The sequence below is a fragment of the Asterias amurensis genome, chromosome 5, assembly GCF_032118995.1.
Source record: "Asterias amurensis chromosome 5, ASM3211899v1".
Classification (NCBI taxonomy): Eukaryota; Metazoa; Echinodermata; class Asteroidea; order Forcipulatida; family Asteriidae; genus Asterias; species Asterias amurensis.
The window spans coordinates 6874803-6894439 of record NC_092652.1 but is presented as its reverse complement, the minus strand read 5'-3'; the positions used below and the strand labels follow the sequence as shown (position 1 = coordinate 6894439).

At 40.4% G+C, this 19637-nt stretch overlaps 2 protein-coding genes across 2 annotated transcripts in view; one reads left to right on the top strand and one right to left on the bottom strand.

Moving 5' to 3' along the window:
• Positions 1-159: 159 nt before the first annotated feature.
• On the bottom strand, positions 160-10380 carry LOC139937373 (11-beta-hydroxysteroid dehydrogenase 1-like). The gene is made up of 6 exons (XM_071932494.1): positions 10055-10380; positions 6379-6509; positions 4480-4677; positions 2331-2433; positions 1309-1437; positions 160-626 (listed from the first exon to the last, which is right to left on the bottom strand). The coding sequence occupies exons 1-6, from the start codon at positions 10128-10130 to the stop codon at positions 376-378; spliced, it is 888 nt and encodes a 295-aa protein (XP_071788595.1). The 5' UTR covers positions 10131-10380; the 3' UTR covers positions 160-375.
• A 7607-nt stretch (positions 10381-17987) lies between these two features.
• LOC139937242 (uncharacterized) overlaps positions 17988-19637 on the top strand; it is a 35832-nt gene continuing 34182 nt past the window's right edge. Inside the window, exon 1 of the mRNA XM_071932329.1 lies at positions 17988-18120. Within this exon, the coding sequence (XP_071788430.1) occupies positions 18017-18120 (104 nt within the window). The 5' untranslated portion in view covers positions 17988-18016. The remainder of the gene's footprint in view (positions 18121-19637) is intronic.

Genomic DNA, 19637 nt, shown 5'->3' with positions numbered 1-19637 from the left:
AAAGAAAATAAGAAAGTAATATAAGGTTTAATTTTGTTTATCGTTTTAATGCGCAAATTATTAAGCTTAAACATGTCACCTGAATAACTTTTGAAGTGTGTAAAACAAAATTGTAGGTCGTTCTTGAAGTTCAATTAGTTTCGTATTTTTTTTTTTTTTTTTTTTTTTTTTTTTGGGGGGGGGGGGGTTCCAATGAAATATTTCCTACCATCACAAGGTCAGACGACCGCTTCAATGTGATGCTACAATTAACTGATCTGAGGCTCAGCGCACCGAGCATTTGCGATACGGTCTGTGGAAAATTACTAAGTCTGCTGACACCAGCGTTGCAAAGTCTCCCATTAAATAATTGAATTGACAAAATGGTCCTTATATCTACGTAGTGTTCTTTAAAAGTGTTTTCACATGGTCCTGGTTTAGAGAAAAACTAAACATCCATTCCACAAAGGATGGAGCAACGTCCCTGAGTAGCGAGGATACGGCAACCGATCGCGGGTAGTGCACCTCTCGTTCACGGTTGCTGGTCCCGGTGACGATGCGCAGAGCAGTGGCGGACGGCGAGGCGGCAAACCCGGACCTTTCAAATACTGACCATTCTTCAGTGGCACTCGTAGTGTTAATTCCCCCTAAAATACAAACAAAACAAATGGGTTGCTGGGTATTGGGCGTTGTACATTCACATAGGTTTGTACTGCGAATGTCCAATGTCCTTTATCGTAATATCAAATTAGTGTTAGCAGTTGGATGGTGTTGTACATTCACGTAGGTTACTGCGAATGTTCAGTGTCCTATATTGAAACATCAAAGTAGTAGCTAGATATCGGGCACTGTACATTCACATAGGTTTGTGCTGCGAATGTGCAATGTCCAATATCGAAATAGCCAAGTAGTACTAGCAGATGGATATTGGGTGTTTCACATTCACATGGGTTTGTACTGAAAATGCCAATTGTGCAATATTGACGTTCATGCGAAAGACATTCCTGAAGTGGCAATGTTTTGTTGATTTACCAGATTAATTACCCAAAATTATGGCACAATGTGTTGTTTGCATAAAGCAATTCATTGGTAACGAAACCCATTAATTGCATACATTTATAAAAAATAAATCGAAAATAATGTTTTTAAATAAATTGAAACGCGCATCGTAAATACAAATTATTACTTTTGGTTTGACCCTTATACCGAGCTCTGTGAAAAAAAATCACAGTCATGGACTCGGGTGGGATTCGAACCCACGACCATTGCAATTCTAGAGCAGTGTCTCACCAACTATATACAATATTAAAATGTTGTTTTCCTTCTTACCAAGCACGAATGTAGAAATCGATACGTTGATATTCTGGATGTGTAATTCCTGCCTTAGTGAATCGAAGAATCCGTGTAGAGCAAATTTGGAAGCTGAGTATACGGCAACAAACGGTATTCCGACTTTTCCTATAGACAGAAAATAAAGAATAGCAATTTTCTTTACCGTTTATTTATTAATTTTATTTTAATTCTTCGGACTAAACATTAAAACAAGCACAGGCCGTCTAGGGAAGGGCAAAAAAAAAATTCATAAAAAGGATGTGCCCTCACAGACCATACCGTTCTTCTCCTTTAAGTTGTTCTCCATCAAGTTGTCTGTCTGTATGTTTGTTTGTTTTTTCGTCTTTGTTTTGTCATAAGCATGTACCCGTAGTGTATGTAATATGTTGTGTAAAGACATGCCGCTACAAGCTACTCGGCTTATTTTGGGCCTTGCCTTCTTATTCTATCTTGCTTGTCTTGTTTTTTTTTTTTTTTTTGGAAATGTGTTAGGGAATTTTAGGAGTCAGGCTGACCTGGAGAGTGATTATCAGCTAGAAAACTTGCCTCTGATTTTACGTCAGTATGACACTAATTCCTGGACAGTATTGGGGACCAAGAAACGGGTCAAGCGATTTTCGACCCAGAATCCTCCAAGGTCAATTATTGGTTGGATCAAAATTTACCCAGATTACGGGTTTCAGAGGATCTGGCCCATTTCTATGTCAGCAAGTGGTTAAACATGGGATTTTCAACTCGGATTCCGCGTATCATTTCGGTACAAACTCCTGGTCACATTGACCCAGACAAAGGTCAGAGCTCGACTTGACCCGGATCCGGGTCGATTCGGGTCAATTCTGACCCGAAAGGTTGTGTCAATATTACAGTTTGCAAAGCGTAAATTTTACCGCGTATCATTTCGGTACAAACTCCAGGTCACATTGACCCAGAAAAGGGGCCAGACCGCGACATGACCCGGTTTCGGGTCGATTCGGGTCAATTCTGACCCGAAAGGTTGTGTCAATAAACCCTGTACTTACCCGCCACAGACGACACTACTCCAATACTGCCAGCACTCTTTGAAAGCATCGGTAATGCGTACGTTGCTATCCTCACATAGGCGTGGAAGTTAATTTCCATGGTCTGTGTACAAATGTAGACACGAAGTACGTTTCCAATTTTAATTATACACTAACGAAGTCAATGTGGTCTATTTTATACTGCAAATGCGATACGAATTTTAATGTCACAAATTCTCAACGAATAATTCTTATCCCTAAACGGTAGGGTTTAATTATAACGAGAATTGAGGAGCCGCTGATAGTATAAAACAATGTACGAATCAGCTCCTTCTGTGAAGTAAGTAGTTTGTGAGAACGATGTAATTTCTCACTCAATTAAGCCCTTTTTAGACACCTGGAAGCACACAAGAGGTTTTGTCAATATTCTCTTGCAACTTTGATGAATAATTGAGTCAAGGTTTTCACGGATGTATTAAAATACCGGTCTTTGAAAATAACCAAAGATCTCCAGTGCCTGTAGAGTAATACTTATGCACACCTTTTGGTGTGGTAGAATGAATATGGACAAGTTTGTATTGATTTCGTAACTTTACTTTAAATAAACTTAAACTTAAAGTTGCACTTAAAATGTTTTCGACTGAATATTTCTGGCAAACATCCTCTCACATCCTCCAACTCACACAAACTGTAAAGCCTCGTCCTCGAGAACACATTCGTTTAAATTGTCTACATGTGATTTCTTATTGATGTCTTAACTTGTAACAAATTAAAGGGATCGGAATGAACGACATCTTCATAGCGACAATGATGTATTAAATCGTTAACAGTATTGACCACTCCTAGGCGTTGAACCTAATAGGAACATCTTAATTTCATTTATGTACAAGTAACCACACCCTGACCCCTAACCCTTTCTTTCCCATGAACATCTATACTACTCAATCTTGTCATAGGTCCTTTTCAAGTCCACGGCTTCGGCTTTTGATTCGGCTTCAGGCTCCGTTTTCTCGTCTAAAGCATTGAGCAAGTACGCAATGCCCGCACAAAATGTCAAAACAACCGCGGTGGGGCCAAGCTAGCCAAATATTGAGCCGAAGTCGCGGATTCCTAGAGGGCCATAGATGGCAACACGTAAGTTGCAGAACTTTCTTGATCATCTTCTCCTGGTTTGTGTTTGGTTGCATGTGGATTCCGTGCTAATGTTTAAGCTTTTGTTTTATAAAAAGCACATTGTTGTGGTGCATGGTGCAACAAGATTGTGTAATGAGTATATAATACGTCGACCTTGTAGTCGATGTTTTTGTTGCTGCAGCTGATGATGATGTTGCTGATAATGCTGTTGCTGTTGTTGGTTGCTGCTGTTTTTGGTTGCTGCTGTTTTTATTGATGTTACTGCTGCTGTTTGTGTTTTCTGCTGCTGTGTGTGCTGTGGCAGGCTGCTGATGTTACTGCTGCTATACCTGCTGCTGTTTCTGTTGTGGCATTCTGTGACTTTCCCTGGTGTTGCTATTGTTGCGTGCTGCTGCTTTTACTCTCTTTGCTGCTGTTTTTGCAGCTGATGTTGCTACTGCTGTTGCTGATGCGAGTTTTGCTGCTGCTGATGTTTTCTGCTAGTGCTGACGTTGTTGTTGCTGCTGCGGCTGACGCTGCTGCTGCTGATGTTTGCTGCTAGCGCTGACGTTGTTGTTGCTGCTGCTGATGCTGAAGCTGCTGCTGCTGATGTTTGCTGCTAGTGCTGACGTTGTTGTTGCTGCTGCTGCTGCTGCTGACGCTGCTGCTGCTGATTTTTGCTGCTAGTGCTGACGTTGTTGCTGCTGCTGCTGCTGACGCTGCTGCTGCTGATGTTTGCTGCTAGTGCTGACGTTGTTGCTGCTGACGTTGTTGCTGCTACTGCTGCTGCTGATGTTTGCTGCTAGTGCTGACGTTGCTGCTGCTGACGCTGCTGCTGCTGCTGCTTGCTGCGTGATGACGTTGTTGTTGCTGCTGCTTGCTACCGCGTTTGCTGGTGTTGCTGCTGACGTTGCTGCTTCAGATGGCACTGCTGTTTCTACTGCTGCTGCTAGCTACTGCGTTTGCCGGTGTTGCTGCTGACGCTGATGCTACTGCTGTTGATGTTCTTTCTTCACGGTTTAACATAACGCATTAAAGGTGATAAACGCCTGCTTACCTTATTAAGCACGTAGTCGTAGTCTCCTTTCCAGAACCCTGGATCATTATTGATGATGTGATTGAGGATGAGATGATCGAGTCCACCCAATCTCTTCTTAGCCTCGTCAATCAGGACCTTGGAATCCTCATGTTTGGACATGTCAAGAGGGATATAAGACACATCTGCAGCTCCTAGCTCCTTGCACCTCGCCACAACCTCAAAACATAAATCATTTGTAAATCAGGCGCTGGACACTATTGGTAATTACTCAAATTAGGTAATTACTCAAAAAACGTTCTTGGTAACGAGAAACGGAGATCTGTTGATGGTATAAAATATTGTGAGAAATGGTTCCCTCTGAAGTAACGTATTTTTTTAGTATAGAGGTAGTTTCTCACTCAAATAATAAAAGACGAAGCCAACTGTATGCATCTGAAAGCACACAATTAAAATAATGTAACAAGGGTGTTCTTTCTTTCATTATTTTGTTTACAAATTCGATGACCGATAAAATTGAGCCCCAATTTCACAGGTGTGTTATTTTATGCATAATGTAAAAGTGCCTTAAAGGATTTGGGTTCCTTTTTCAAAATGTCCATAGATTTACATTAAACTTATAGGGTTTGAGGACAATGATAGTGGAAAGCTTCCCTTCAAATAATACTTACTGAGGTGCTGTAATTTTTTAGAAATGAGTAAACAAGTGTCATGAAAACACGTTTGTAAATGATTAAAATAATGTTCGTCTCATGAGACGAAAATTATTTTCATTACATTGTTTTACTCATTTTCCCAAAAACTACAGCACCTCAGCTCGTAATATTTTCAGGGAAGCTTTCTACAATCGTTATCTTCAAACTGTGTAAGTTAGGTGTAAATCTGTGGACATTGTGTGTTTTGTCCTACAAAAGTTACATAGACCCAAATGCGTCCTTGAAAAAGCCAGTGGATGCGGATGTGTTTTCACCTACACCAATTTTTACATTTCAGTGTGAAGATTTCAGCGTCTCTGATTCTGTGTTTGTTTTTGAAACTCGCTACTTGTCCTCAGTTTGGTTTCTTCTTCAGAAAAGCTATAAGCAGACATTGCCAATCAACTTGGTTGTTTACAGCTATTTAGTGTTTATACTGCAGATCATTCTTTATTTTCTCCTAATTTGATGAAGTTCAACCGTGTTTGGAATTTGTCCAACTTGTCACATGTCTAGTCACCGGGGCCGTTTCAACGTCTACCGCGTGCCCTTTTCTACTCAGTCAGTGTGCTATTTTTATGCCTGTATTTTTTCGAAATGTCATTGTGACACGAGAAACGTGCAATAGTGTAGACTTGACTCAAGTCCCAATCCCCGTGCCATCGCTAGAAAACTATTGTTTTGTGATGCATTGCATTCCGCAAACCTGTTCCTTTCTCTGGACGACATTTTAACGGCGAGCGCGCACTTCGCGACAGTTTGCTATAGTGGGCGCGATATGGGACCTCTCACACGAGACGGGTACTTGAATCAAGTCTAGCAAAGGTCATGAAAACGGGACCTACTTCGAATATGACCTGAAAGCCGTTGGTCCCGCACGTTGTGTAACGCACGTAAACGATCGCAGTAACATTTACGCTAAAGATGAGATGTTCACCCCGCGTTTTCTTGGCAGTGGCTGCTGAATGCGCCGTCACCTTGTAAACACTTATACGGTGCTACACAACTGGGTGTCTGAATGTATTTCAATAACCCATCTTTTGAAAAAAAAATTATAAAACTAAGCGCCTTGAGAACCTTGTCGGAAGAGTGCGCTATAAAACACTTCGGTCTCATATACATAACTTTGTTTTTATAGACACTCCAACCTGTTTTCAAAATGTCATTGGGACACAAGTTACGTGTAACAGGGGACTACGTTTTTGTTGTGTTTAGTCACTCCAACCTGTTTGAGAAGTTTAACTCTCCGTGCTGTGATGAGTATCCTTGCGCCGAAGCGGGCGTAGTGATATGCCGTTTGCTCCCCGATGCCGGAACTAGCTCCAGTTATGACAACTCGTTTGCCTTTGAGTGAATCTTGAAAGGGAACAAAACACAGTGCACAGTTGGATTTACAAGTGGTACAGTAACATTAACTTGTCTTTCTTCTCGTTGCAAAATAACTGTTTTGTTTGACATCCTTAAAACAATCACTCTGTCATGGTGGTGCTGTTATTTGGACAAAAAATTAATACTCATGTCTAGAATACCTCCTCCGTGGCTTCAAAAATGTGATTAAGAAGGAGTATTTCGATTGTTTGTTTGTTTTGTTTCTATAGTGTATTCAGTTTAGGTTTTATTTTCATATTCCACTTGGGTGTTGTCCCTTATTTGTCACTATTATTTGCTGGTATTTTTCTTGTTTTAATATTTTGTGTTCCCTTTTTAGGACCATGGTGTAAAACAGCCTCTGGACTTTTTTTTTTTTTATAATGTGAAATAAGCAGCAAAGGTATTGACCTTTTACAAACTCCGGCTTATCCTGCAGCTCGTGCTTACACGTTTATATAAGCATTTTGCTTCTGAGTCAATTAGTTGTTTTAATTGATTTAGGCAATGGCATATTTAAACAGCAGTCTCTATCTCTAAATAAATACTAAAGAAAAACAGAACTTCGAATTTCTCTCGAAAAATAATATTTTTATTTCAACTCGAGGAAAATGACCTACTTTTAAATCTAGGAAACATAAGCCCTTTTCGAAACCACGGCTTCGGCTTTGGATTCAGCTTCAGGCTCCGTTCTCTCATCTGAAGCCCTTGGCGCATTACGCAAAGCAAGCGCAATAATGTCATAGCAACCACGGGGCCAAGCTAAACTGAGCCGAATCCGGAGCCGAAGTCGTGGATTCCATAGGGGCCATACACTCGCACGGACACAAACATTTTTAGAGAGTATTTTGTTTGACAGCTGTGATGGGAGTGTTAGTGGAGAGTTGATTGGCTGTTGCCGGCGTTTAGCAGCAAACTGTGGGACCTTATCCTTCCCGTGTTGAAAAACAGGGTCCAGTATGAGGCCTGATGGTTTCCCACTCAGTGGCCATACACAGCTTCCTCAAGCCCGTATCTATGAAGGACATGCCGGACACAATCAGTGGTTTTAGCTAGCCGAAGTGCCACCGGCATACTTGTTGCACGTCATGGCATAAAGCGGTTATAAGATCACCGGACTCAAGCTCTGTTGTTTCTGATCAGCAGATTGTGGGTTCAAGTCCCAGTCGTGACTTAAAAACCTAGTCAGACTAGAGGCAGAATGAGCCCGGAATAAAAATGATGTGTATATTCCTGGATGTTCGAAGTGCATTTTAAAAACTTCTGGCTGCATCCTGCATGCATTCCAAATATTCGGGCCCATTCTTGTGTCCACCCAGAATGATGCTGTAAAACCAAGGGCGGTTTTATTTTATCAGCATATTTGCCTTTTTCTATATTTTTTTAAAAGGTTTTAGCCACAAGTTGATTGTGCTGGAACATGGGTAACCGCACTAGTATTAAATGAACTTTGCAATCGGACTGAAAATCAGAAATGTTTTAGGACGACATTCCCCTCCAATATATCGGTCTATCGGTCAATATGATGTCGACGGATGACAGTCCAGTTAAAGGAACATTACAAAATTGTTTTTTTTTTGCTAACAAAACAGTTGCTGGCAGTGTAGGCCTAGCACTTTATGATATTAACTTCATAAACTGACAAATCTGTAGAAGTTTCAGATCGATCGGCCATCTGGGTCACGAGAAAATAGTGTAAAACCGATTACAAATTTTGCATGAAATAGATTTTTTTTTAAAGACGATAAACCCCAAAAATTATTGACACAACGAACCTGTAGTTTTGTTATCCCAAACACAAATATAGATCAGCCAAAGTTCAAAGGTCAACACATTTGCTAATCTGGGTATCAACAAGTATTTGGGCCACCCATGAAGTAGATGGTAATATGAAGAGGTCATGATGTATCAGGGTACAAGTTTCAAAGTCGAAATTCACTTCAAACAAACAGCTCAAGTTGAGAAGGGATTCGGCAGCCGGCCGAAATGATGCAAATATTACCCTGCAATTTACTCATTCTGCAACCAGAATGGTTTTGAGAAAGAGGTTATTTATCACTCATATATTTAGAGACTTTAGGCCTGATGCCTTTACTAGTCATCTGAAAGCAGGGTGTTTTTCCTTTTATTGTTCTCTTGCAAATTTGATGACCAATTAATTCAAAATTTTCACAGGTTTGTTATTTTTATTGTTTTTGAGAATACTGGTCTTTGACCATTACCATGTGTCCAGGGTTGGATTTCACATAATACTTGTCTTATCTAGAGTTAGCATTACGTTTTGCGTACCTCCTATGACTAGTCCAAAGTAATCACTAGTTCTTACTCTTTATGGAATCAACCCCAGTGCCTTAACCGAAACTTGTTTTTCTAAAAAGAATGTCCGGGAAGGGGGTGGGCGGGTTTTACACACATCCTGGGTGAGGACGAAGAGAACGGTGAACATACGTGGAGCACCTTCCCTCTAGCCAAGCGGTTTGACCACTGAAGTCCGAAATAATCCCAGGTCTTAACACACGACGTCTACACGCCTTGGCATAACAACTTTACGGGGTTACTAACGGGCTTAGAAGTCATTATTGATGAGCTCCTTTATCCTGATTGCTAGACGTACAAGCAGATTAAGTGGGATCAGACCAATCCCAAACCGCCCCTTAAAGGAATATTACAGAACTGATTATTGCTAACAAAACAGTTGCTGGCAGCGTAAACACTTTATGTAATCCACGATATACATAAACTGGACAAACCTGTATAAGTTTGATTCGATATCGACTAGCAATCTGGGTCACGAGAAGTGAAAAAAATCATCACACTTTTTTGCATGACATCGATTTGAAAAGAAAAAAATAATACAACTCTCACTGAGCGATAAGCTCCAAATGGGAAAGTAGATATGATTTTCTCATCAAAATATGACTTTTCAGACAAAAATATCGTATGGGATGTTTCATGCTATCATCATCACTAGACCGTGTAAGTTTTATGTGAATCTGCGATGTTATACGAGTTTTGTTCTTACCAATTTTGTAATGTCCCTCTAAAGCCATTGGACACTTCGGTAAACAGTATTGTCCAAGGCCCACGCGTGTATCACAACTTCTATATAAAATAACAAACCTGTGAAAATTTAGGCTCAATCGGTCATCGGAGTCCGGAGAAAATAACGGCTTGTTTCCGCACGTTTCCTCGTGTCATGACATGTGTTCAAAATAAATTCGCAATTCTCGCTATCAAAAATTGATAATGTTTTAATGTTTTCTCAAAAAGTAAAGCATTTCATGGAATAATACTTCAAGAGAAGTCTTTCACCATTACCTTCTGTAAACCCTGTAAGTTATTTGTAAATCTGTGAACTTTTTTTTTTCATTGTACCGAAAGTGTATAATGGCTTTAATTGAAGACGGTACTGAAAATGTTTGATACTATCACAAAACAGCTATGTTATTAAAACCTCAAAACTTCACCAACGTTAACCTATTCTGTTGAACACTTTTTAATATTAACCTTATACCATTCATTATTTTGCATACCTGGGTCAAACTTGTCCACGCTCTTGTATGCAATGTAGGCAGCCACTGCCAATACAACACACGTCTTCCAACCCATCCTGTGTTGATCTGTTTATGTCTTAGCTGCCTCAACACCAACACCTATACACTGCTCACTGCACACAGAATAACTCAAGATGATTCCGATGATTCCGATATAAAAATTGTGGTTAGTAAACAATCACAAAGTTAATCCTTTTTTGTGTTGGTGATTCACCAAGCTTTTACTTTGAGGAAAGTGGAACAAAATAACTGTTAAAGCTTTAGACTTGGACCTTGTGGTTGCTATCAGCCACCCCACCTACGTTGAACATTTTCTCATTCGATCCACTCGACACCCATGAGGTCCCCTCAACGCCGCGCACCAAGGCCCATGGACGAAGTTCAGTTTAACTGAATTGTTTACTCATCGGTGTTATCACTTTTTGTGTTTTTTTGCTCTATTTTTAAACCCCGCTCTTTTGAGTAATCGAACAGCTAATTTAAAGGCACTGGACACATTTTGTGATTGCCAAGGACCACCTATTCTCACACGGTGTGTCCCAAAATATGCATGATATAACAAATCTTGTAAAATTTTGGCTCAATTATTTTGATTAATTACCAATAGCTTCATGTAATTGTCCACTAAACGAATGATTTACAAAATGGGAAGCTATGACCGAAAGTTAAACCAGTAATAACTGGTAATCGTTGACAACATTGTTTGTAGAACATTCCAAGAACGTTAACATTATTACATGGCGGAATATCAAGCAGTCCCCGGGGGGGGGGGGGGGGCTAGTAGTGGTTGGGGGTGTTGGCATGCACATTACAGACCTTTCTATTGCAACGTCACAGCCCGAGGTTTTGCCGACTGAGGTTGGAAAACGATGGAAAGCCATAAATGCAAATCAAAAGCAGATAGCCATAGTTAGTAGAATAATGTTGCACACTTCAAAAAATATGTTGAACTGGTTGCAAAAAAAACCCAATAAATCATCAGAGATCGTGAATCTTCACACAGACAATTTTGAATTTTGTCACAGTTTTATGTTAAACACGATTGATTATTTTGCTAACATTTGGCTGGCCATGCCAACCGGCGCACTTTGTTTATCAACAACGGAAAGGTCCTTTGTACCAGCATGGGTGTGTTTTTCAACCTCGACCCCATCCCAACACCCTGATCACCCTCAACAAATCAAACACGCGCTTTGTTTGTCCATCACGATCTTGTTGATGCCCTGGGAGGGTGCTCGAATATTACACACTTATCAGAAACTAGACTTTACTCAAGTCCCGTTCTCGCCTTAGAAAGCCCTATATACGCATGTCGCGCCATCTACTATACTAGCAATCAATCCGTTCGTGGAGCATTGCGCGCTCACCGTCAACACGCGGTACGGAACAAGTTGGGGATACCAGAGCACCACAAAAGAAGTTTTTCTGGCGATGGCCCTGCCATGAGACAAGTCTAATCAGAAACCAAGTATTGCCACTCATTATAGTCTGTACTGATCAAAACAGGTTAACTTAATTTGTATCCTACAAGGTATTCTGTCAGCTGGGCGTGAAAACCACTTCACCCCAGAACATTCAAAACACCGTCCCGTACGTCCGGGAAGGATGTCATGTATAATCATATAAGTATGCTTCGTAATAAGATAATGATGTTTTTCTTCCTGCGACTACAATGTCTTGATCCGAAGGAATTGCTCTTGCCTTATGCTAAGTCAAGATATTAAATTTCAAACTCAAAGTTAAGCGGCTACGTAGCCATCAGGGAACCTCAATTTGGCTAGCGTGTTGGTGTAATGGTGTTACAGTGTTACATGACAACAGCTTGTCTGTAACGGTGTGACTTTGGTTCTAGTGTTACAGTGTCACATTGTCACAGTGTTGTTACAGGACAGCAGCTTGACTTTGGCCATCGGTATGACTATGATTATAGTGTAACAATGTAACAAGGATACAGTGTTGCAAGGAAACGGCTTGGCTGCGGCTAAGGTATGACTTTGGTTAGAGTGTTTCATTTTTACAGTTTTACAGTAAAAAACATTGTGAGAAACGGCTCTCTCTGAAGTAACGTAGTTTTTGAGAAAGAAGTAATTTCTCAGTAAAATATTTGAATCGATCAAGCATGAAAGCACACAACTTTGTGTGCTAAGGGTGTTTTTTCTTCCATTATCTCGCAATTTCGGCGACCAATTGAGTTATAATTTCCACAGGTTTCTTTCTTTTCGCATATGTTGAGATACACCAAGTGATAAGACTGGTCTTTAACAAATATCAAAGGTGTCAAGGCCTCTTAGCAGTATATTCTACCTAAGCAGCTATGAAATTGGGCTCTGATAAATTCCGGCCATGATCATGAAAAGCGAAGTCATGTAAGGACACAACATGTGGCTATAGTATATGGTTGAGCCAGGACAAGGCTATGGCTGGGGGTATATCTTGCCATATTACTAGATTAGCCGGCTTAAATGCCTAAATATTGTAGGTGCACCCGTCGACCTTTTGATACGTCAATCTCAATACCGCCTTTGATCAGTAATCTGACTTTTCTGCGTACACATTTTAAGTGTGCGTACTGTCCCTCTTGTTTATAATGTTTTGCAACAGCTCCCATTGGTTTGTACTCGTTTTCCAACTGTGGACCTTTCCCGAACCGTGGACCATATTGTCCCTTGCATCCAAATGGATGTTGTTCCATTGTACCCTCCTCTAAAAAAAACTTATGTGCGGTACCACTTACTAAGAAAGCCTTATGGGGTACCATTGTACCGTTGCTAAAAGTATTGTTGTGTGCCCTTTCACACTACTGTGGCGTCGCCAGCAATGGCGTACACAAACAAAAAAGTTCGATATTTGAAACGCTTGGAATTAAGATCGTATTCGAAACGTAATGACCCCGAATGCTTGTGATGTACTTGTGTGTGTATTATTTCATGTTTGTTGCGAGACATTTTTCGCTCACACACCGGTCACACAGACCCCGGTAACGAGAACGAAAACGAGAATGAAAAAAATGCACGCCCTCGATTGGTTGAATAGCTCCACGCAGAATACGCCAACGCTCATTCAACCAATCGAGGGCGTTCATTTGTATCGTTCTCGTTCTCGTTCTCGGGGCCTGTGTGACCGGGCCTTATATAGACAAGAAATGGCGACCGTTAATCAAGACTGATGTGGCAAACAGAGCCATAGCAAAATTTGGCCCAACTATATCGACTAAGGCTTTTTATCAGTCTTTGTATCGCTTTTCTTAGACTGTCGCACCTGAATATACTTTCGCTAATCTATGCGCTTCAACAGGCTTAGCTCAGTAAGCATGCCCCTCAAAACAACCCTTATTGAAAATTAGGCTGGCCCCTGCTAACATACACGCAGAGTCTAGTTACCATGATGATCAATGCATGTCAATGCTTAACCAATCTTTCGTATAAAGGGAACACGACCATAAGATGGTAAACTCATTAAGTAAGCCATGGATCACTGCATCTAATACCCAACTTCAAATTAATATAGCAAGCAATACCCAATACCCGAAGACACTTAATTAACACAATATCCTCTATAGGAGCAAACTCAAGTAACCCCTGACTGATGACCTTATGACGTCAGAGACAATGGGCTTAGTGGGGATCTAGTTGCGGTATAAGGTTGGTGCCATGTTCTTATGGGGCGTTGATAATAAGTTCAGTACTTTGTAGGATATTACATATTTGACGCTTATCCTGAAGTTGACTGAGTAGTAGAAAGTTGTTGTTGATGTTAAAAACTGTCGTTTTGAAGATATCTCTGAAACCATGGCCTGTATTATACGATTTACTGGATGGATTGGTCATTGAGGCGGGTGGGATATAGGTCCACACGGATACATAATAACAGAAAACAAGAATGAACTGAAACACAACAAAAGTGATTTTATCTTCGGTTTATTTACTGGTTCTTGCACTGTGATGTATGAAGACATGAGACTATGTAAATAGTCATATAGGAATCGAACTGCCTCTTAAGCTACCTGGCAATCTCGGTGTTATTAGTTGTTAAGAAATCTGTTCTATATTGGCAAAGGTAATGGGTTCGACTCCCACCTGACCATGTCCAGAGGATTTTGTTCATAGAACTTGGAAGAGCACTAAAGTATACAGTGCGTTACACACATCGATGTTATAGTCTGGCGCTCTTATGATATTTCTGGTGATGAAATCAATAATGTCTCATTATTAATGAACCTGATCACTATAGCTTGCTCACTTGGGGAAAACATGTAAGCAAAGGTGATTGGTGAACCATAACACCATGGGTTAGTCGGTTAACACCACACTCTTCCAAGCTTAAGTGTCCTGTGTTATTTTTACATGCACTATCTCCTTCACATCAAGACATGACTACTAGGAAGTAATGCTTTAAAACCCCACTTCACTCTCTGAGATTGTATCAACACCCACCATCTGAGGTACCAAAACAAACGCATCAGGGAATTTCCTCGCCTTATCGCAGGTATAAAGACCCGGTTTAGACCTGTCTTTTGATGGTCTATTTTAGGGAATAATGTAAGTCAGACAAGGTTTAAGAGCTGGGGTTGTGTAATCCACAACGAGCAATGTGAACCTTTGTACTGAAAGCTATTTATATGTTGTTATGTGAATCCCCGCTTTTCTCCGTAATACATGCAGTGCCAATATAAAGACGCGGTTAATCAAAGACGGACGTCGTTAAAAGTTACGTTTTGCAAACAAACAAACTATTAAACAAAACCACATGATAATTATGTCTATCTATTATGTTGAACTCTCCTTAAATAGTTCATGAGGTTTGATATGAGCACCAGCCTCCAGCTCTGGTGTTTCTGTTCAGCCGAGTGTGGGTTCGAGTCCCGGTTGTGACACTTCAGCAATACGCTTAACTTGTTGCCTCTTCGGATGGGACGTTAAGCCGTTGGTCCGTGTCTTGTGTAACGCACGTAAAATTACCCAAATGCACTTTACCGAAAAGAGAGGGTTCGCCCTGGTGTTCGTAATTTGATTGGCTGCATATTGCGCCCTAGCACCGGTGTTAAAATAACACCAGTAGTTGTTTTCTTTTCGAGCCTATAAATATAGGTTTTCATGATTGGTCTTCTAAAGCCAAACATAGGGCGTTAACGCATGAAGATAATTTCTGTGACTTAATTTCTCGACAGCAAAGGGGAAATATGTAACACCTATCAGCATAAATCTGGCTGATACGAAGCCTTTAGTTTGGATAGACGTGACCCGGAAGTCTAACACTGTGCCGGCGCAGTGACCCCCATCAGTACTTTTTGTGAAGCCTCCATACTTTCAATGCAGTGCTCAAGAAGAAGTCAGGTCTCTGTTGGTGCATGTAGTAACCAATTGGTTTATGGCTATTTATTTTGGATTCACCCATTTACATGTTCAACGATGTGTGTTAGAGCACTACATACTCGATACCTACCCGAGTTGTGTGAAAACAAATCACAGGCATATTACTCGGGTGGGATTCGAACCCACGACCTTTGTAATTCTAGAGTAGTGTCTTACAAACTGGATCACGGTGATTGGCTAGCTGGTAGCCAGAGGCTCCTGGTTTCTGGCTGCTGTTTGGTGTTTATTTTGAGTATGTGATTGTGTCTTGGTCTACCCGTTGAAACTCAGGACTTTAATAAAATGGATCTGGGCGTTTGACAGAGTGGGGACGTCCTCGCTTTGCTTCTTGTACAAACAATAAAGACGTGATGAAAAAAAACTAAATTTAAACAATGGAAGATCGAACAAAAACAAGTCTTCGATTTAACAGGTCGACAAACTATGGGCTACTAATATCTACAATAATATATAAAAAAATTGTGTTTTTTTATCGTTGATGCACACTGGGAGGCCAAGCTAGCCTGAGCCGAATCTGGAGCCGAAGCCGTGGAATCGAAAAGGGCCGAATTATGTTGTTGTTATTGATATACACATCCATCAGCACCATCGGGATAACTCGGCACTAATCGACTAAACTCGTCTTGATTGGTGGATAAGCCTGGCCATAAATCGAAGCCGATCATGTTTAATTAACACCGACGTTGTTTGACCAGCTGGGAAAAAAATGAAGACTAATCACACAGTGCGCGTTTTACTTTTCACGGTGGGTTACTAAATCCCGCATCCTCTGCCAACAAATGTCGAAGGGAAAAGGAGACTTAACTCGTGATTTGGGCCACAATACCGTTTGCCGTTGGGGTATCTTACCCATGGGAACTTCAGAATCACAAGTGAGGGACTCGTTGATAAGGAATCCCTTTGTAATAAGACTTTAAGTAGCGGTCTTAAGACAGATGGGCTTGGAGTGACCATGGACACCCCCATGTATGGGATTACAGGTTTGGTTTCATTGACGAAACGCTCCTTCTCAATCGAACAACTTCTATTTTCATAAAAGCTTGTCCTGTAATCTTGATGAACAGGTCACTTTGGGAATCCATACCTTGTGAAACATTGTTCAGTTTGATGAGGGTGCTAACTACATTAGCAAAGGTTCACTCGTGAAAATAATGTTAAAAGTTGTTAAAGTTCAAAGACAGTTTAGACACCCGCCACGTGCCTGCTGGTTTCAGTGCTCATAACTTTGCGTTTGTTTCTTGCACCTTGACAGTCTAACTTTACCAAAAACTTAACATAACTTTAGAGCCCCGGGTTCAGCTAAACCTAGTTGCCCTAATAACGCTTATTTATATAACTATTTGTGATTTTTTTCTCTTTTTTTTTCTTAAAGCCATTCGACACTTTCGGTAAACAGTATTGTCCAAGGCCCACACTTCGTGTGTCACAACTTCTATATAAAATAACAAACCTGTGAAAATTTAGGCTCAATTGGTCATCGGAGTCCGGAGAAAATAACGGAAAAACCCGCCCTTGTTTCCGCACGTTTCGCCGTGTCATGACATGTGTTTAAAATAAATCCGTAATTCTCGATATCGAGAATTTATATTGTTTTAATGTTTTCTCAAAAAGTAAAGCATTTCATGGAATAATATTTCAAGAGAAGTCTTTCACCATTACCTTCTGTATATCTTTACTTATACATGTATATTTACTTGTATAGGAATAAAACCAGTCAAACTGTTCCGAAAACCAAAGATACACTTTCCCTCTAAGTAAAATGCGACATCACCATTAAAGGGTTCGGATACTTTTCGTAGGCCACAAAACACATTATCCATAGCTTTACATTAAAGGTGAAAACCCTATAAATCCAGATACTTCTACATGTGTTATTTCACACATAAATGCCCCTCTATATCAGTTTGTTAGGGAAGTTTTCCATTAATAGAAAACAATTTGCGGACTCAAATCGTCTGGTGTTTCCTTTACCCTCACATTAGACAAGTTACCCAAGTGACTTTGACATATTCATATTGGGGAAAAGGTTGTCATTTCAGCGCCCTCACGCATTATCGAGAAATAAAGCACACACGCCCTTTATGTTAAACCTAATAAATATTGGACCAATCCGCGAACCACTTGTAAGGGTTAGTCCACTCCAAACATAGGGGTGACACGCACGCAGTGACGTCACGGGACACTCTGAGCAGACGGCAATGCTCTGTGCCCAGACCTTTAGTCACCGTGGCTTTCCCGCCGAAGGAAGTTCAATCTTTCTGGAGAGATAAAATACTCAAGTGAAAGTACACTTTCGCGGCTTCTTTTTTCCATTGGACCATTTTATAGAGAAGTTCCAGTTTGAAACCATAGTCGTCAAATCAAGCCAACTTGTAAAGACTCAATTAATAGTTATGATATGAGCAAAGTGGAGAGAGGTGTTGTGTTTCTGTAATGTCTACTAATTAGCGGTATATAACAACGTCTACGATTGTCTGGGATTGTCTTTTTGTTTCTGCAGCTTCGTGTTGTTTTATTCCAACTCATAATGGCCAGTGAGCTTGCCGGACTCTTTAACTACCGTCTTTGGATGATAAGCCTGGCGTTGATGGCCTTCCTCCTACCCTTTGTCACGCCGGGAGTGTACGCTGCTAAAAAGCCACAAGGGAACAACGTCTGTACTCGAGTCAGAACGTAAGTTTCTTCATACTTCATTGCTTTAAAAAAACTGCTTTAATTTAATCAGTTTGAGGTGTGTGGAGTTGTAAAGACACTGGACACTAGATGTAATTATCAAAGACCAGTCTTCTCACTTGGTGTATCTCAACATATGCATAAAATAACAAACCTGTGAAAATTTGAGCTCAATCGGTCATCGAACTTGCGAGATAACAATGAAAGAAAAAAACACCTTTGTCACACGAAGTTGTGTGCGTTTAAATGGTTGATTTCGAGACCTCAAGTTCTAAATCTGAGGTCTCGAAATCAAATTCATGGAAAATTACTTCTTTCTCGAAAACTATGGCACTTCAGAGGGAGCTGTTTCTCACAATGTTTTATACCATCAACCTCTCCCCATTACCCGTCACCAAGAAAGGTTTTATGCTAATAATTATTACCAATAGTGTCCACTGCCTTTAAACAAAAACAAAAAAACGTCCCATGAATATTTCATCCTATTTCACAATTTCGTCTCCTCGTGGTATCGTGTACGTGCGCAATGCTAGACATCACTCGTGCATTTTTGTTTTATGATGTAACCCTATCCATGCGAAGTGCAAATATAGACTTGTCTGTTACTTAGCCTACTTCTGTTTCCTTTGTAAAATCAAACTCAATGAATCTCTATAACTTTGTTTCCCCTATCTCCGCGGTATGTCATTATAACTTTTCCTGAATACGTTGTTTTTAGAATCAGTTGGTTATATCGTCTAGGTATAGTGGCGCACCAAAGGGAGGGGTCGCTGGTCTAAAAGCACACCACCAATGCCGGTCGACCGAGGCTAGTCTAAAAGGGAAGAATATCATCTTAGTTTTAGGAATTAAGGGACAGGGTTGGCCTGCCTCCTTGCTATCACACGTCTAAAACCACCTAAGCTGCTGGAATATTATCTTTATGGCATAATAGAGAACTCTACAACAATCTCATACCCCTGCCAAGGTCCGGAAATCCCGGGTGCGCCTATTGGATCTGAAAGCTTGGTTCTAAGTAAATTGAGGAAATATTCTGCGGCATGTGGGCACCAGCATTATTACATTAATATCCACAATATAATAGCCTAGCTTTAAGTTGTTTTATCAAGTTTGACCAATTCTTCCTGGTAGCTATTTTTTTTTTTACTCCTTGCCCCCCCCCCCCCTCCCTCCAAATAAAACTTTCTTAAGTGGTACCACCGGAAAACATATTTTAAAAAAATTGAAGATTAAATATCAGTTCCCATCCTCTCGTTTCCGACTCAACTTTGACCATTTTAATACTTTTGTTTCCATACACTTATTAAAAACAACGAGAAGCGGTTTGTGTTTTGTTAGGGGTCATAAATATCGACTTCACATCGGCCCTAGTTGTTTCTATTACAGTATTCCGTCAATTGTAAAAAAAAAATTAAAACAAAAAAAAAACACTTAGAATTACATGGCTGTGATCTTCGTAGCTTTTCACATTAAAACATCTGCGACTCAGACACACAATGCAATTATTGCACCATGCT

Coding starts and splice junctions, on each gene's coding strand:
- LOC139937373 (XM_071932494.1), bottom strand. CDS start 10,130: ATGGGTTGGAAGACGTGTGTTGTATTGGCAGTGGCTGCCTACATTGCA. Junction 6,510..10,054: donor CGTGGACAAGTTTGACCCAG/GTATGCAAAATA, acceptor TTCCCTTTCAAG/ATTCACTCAAAGGCAAACGA. Junction 4,678..6,378: donor GAGTTAAACTTCTCAAACAG/GTTGGAGTGACT, acceptor TTATGTTTTGAG/GTTGTGGCGAGGTGCAAGGA.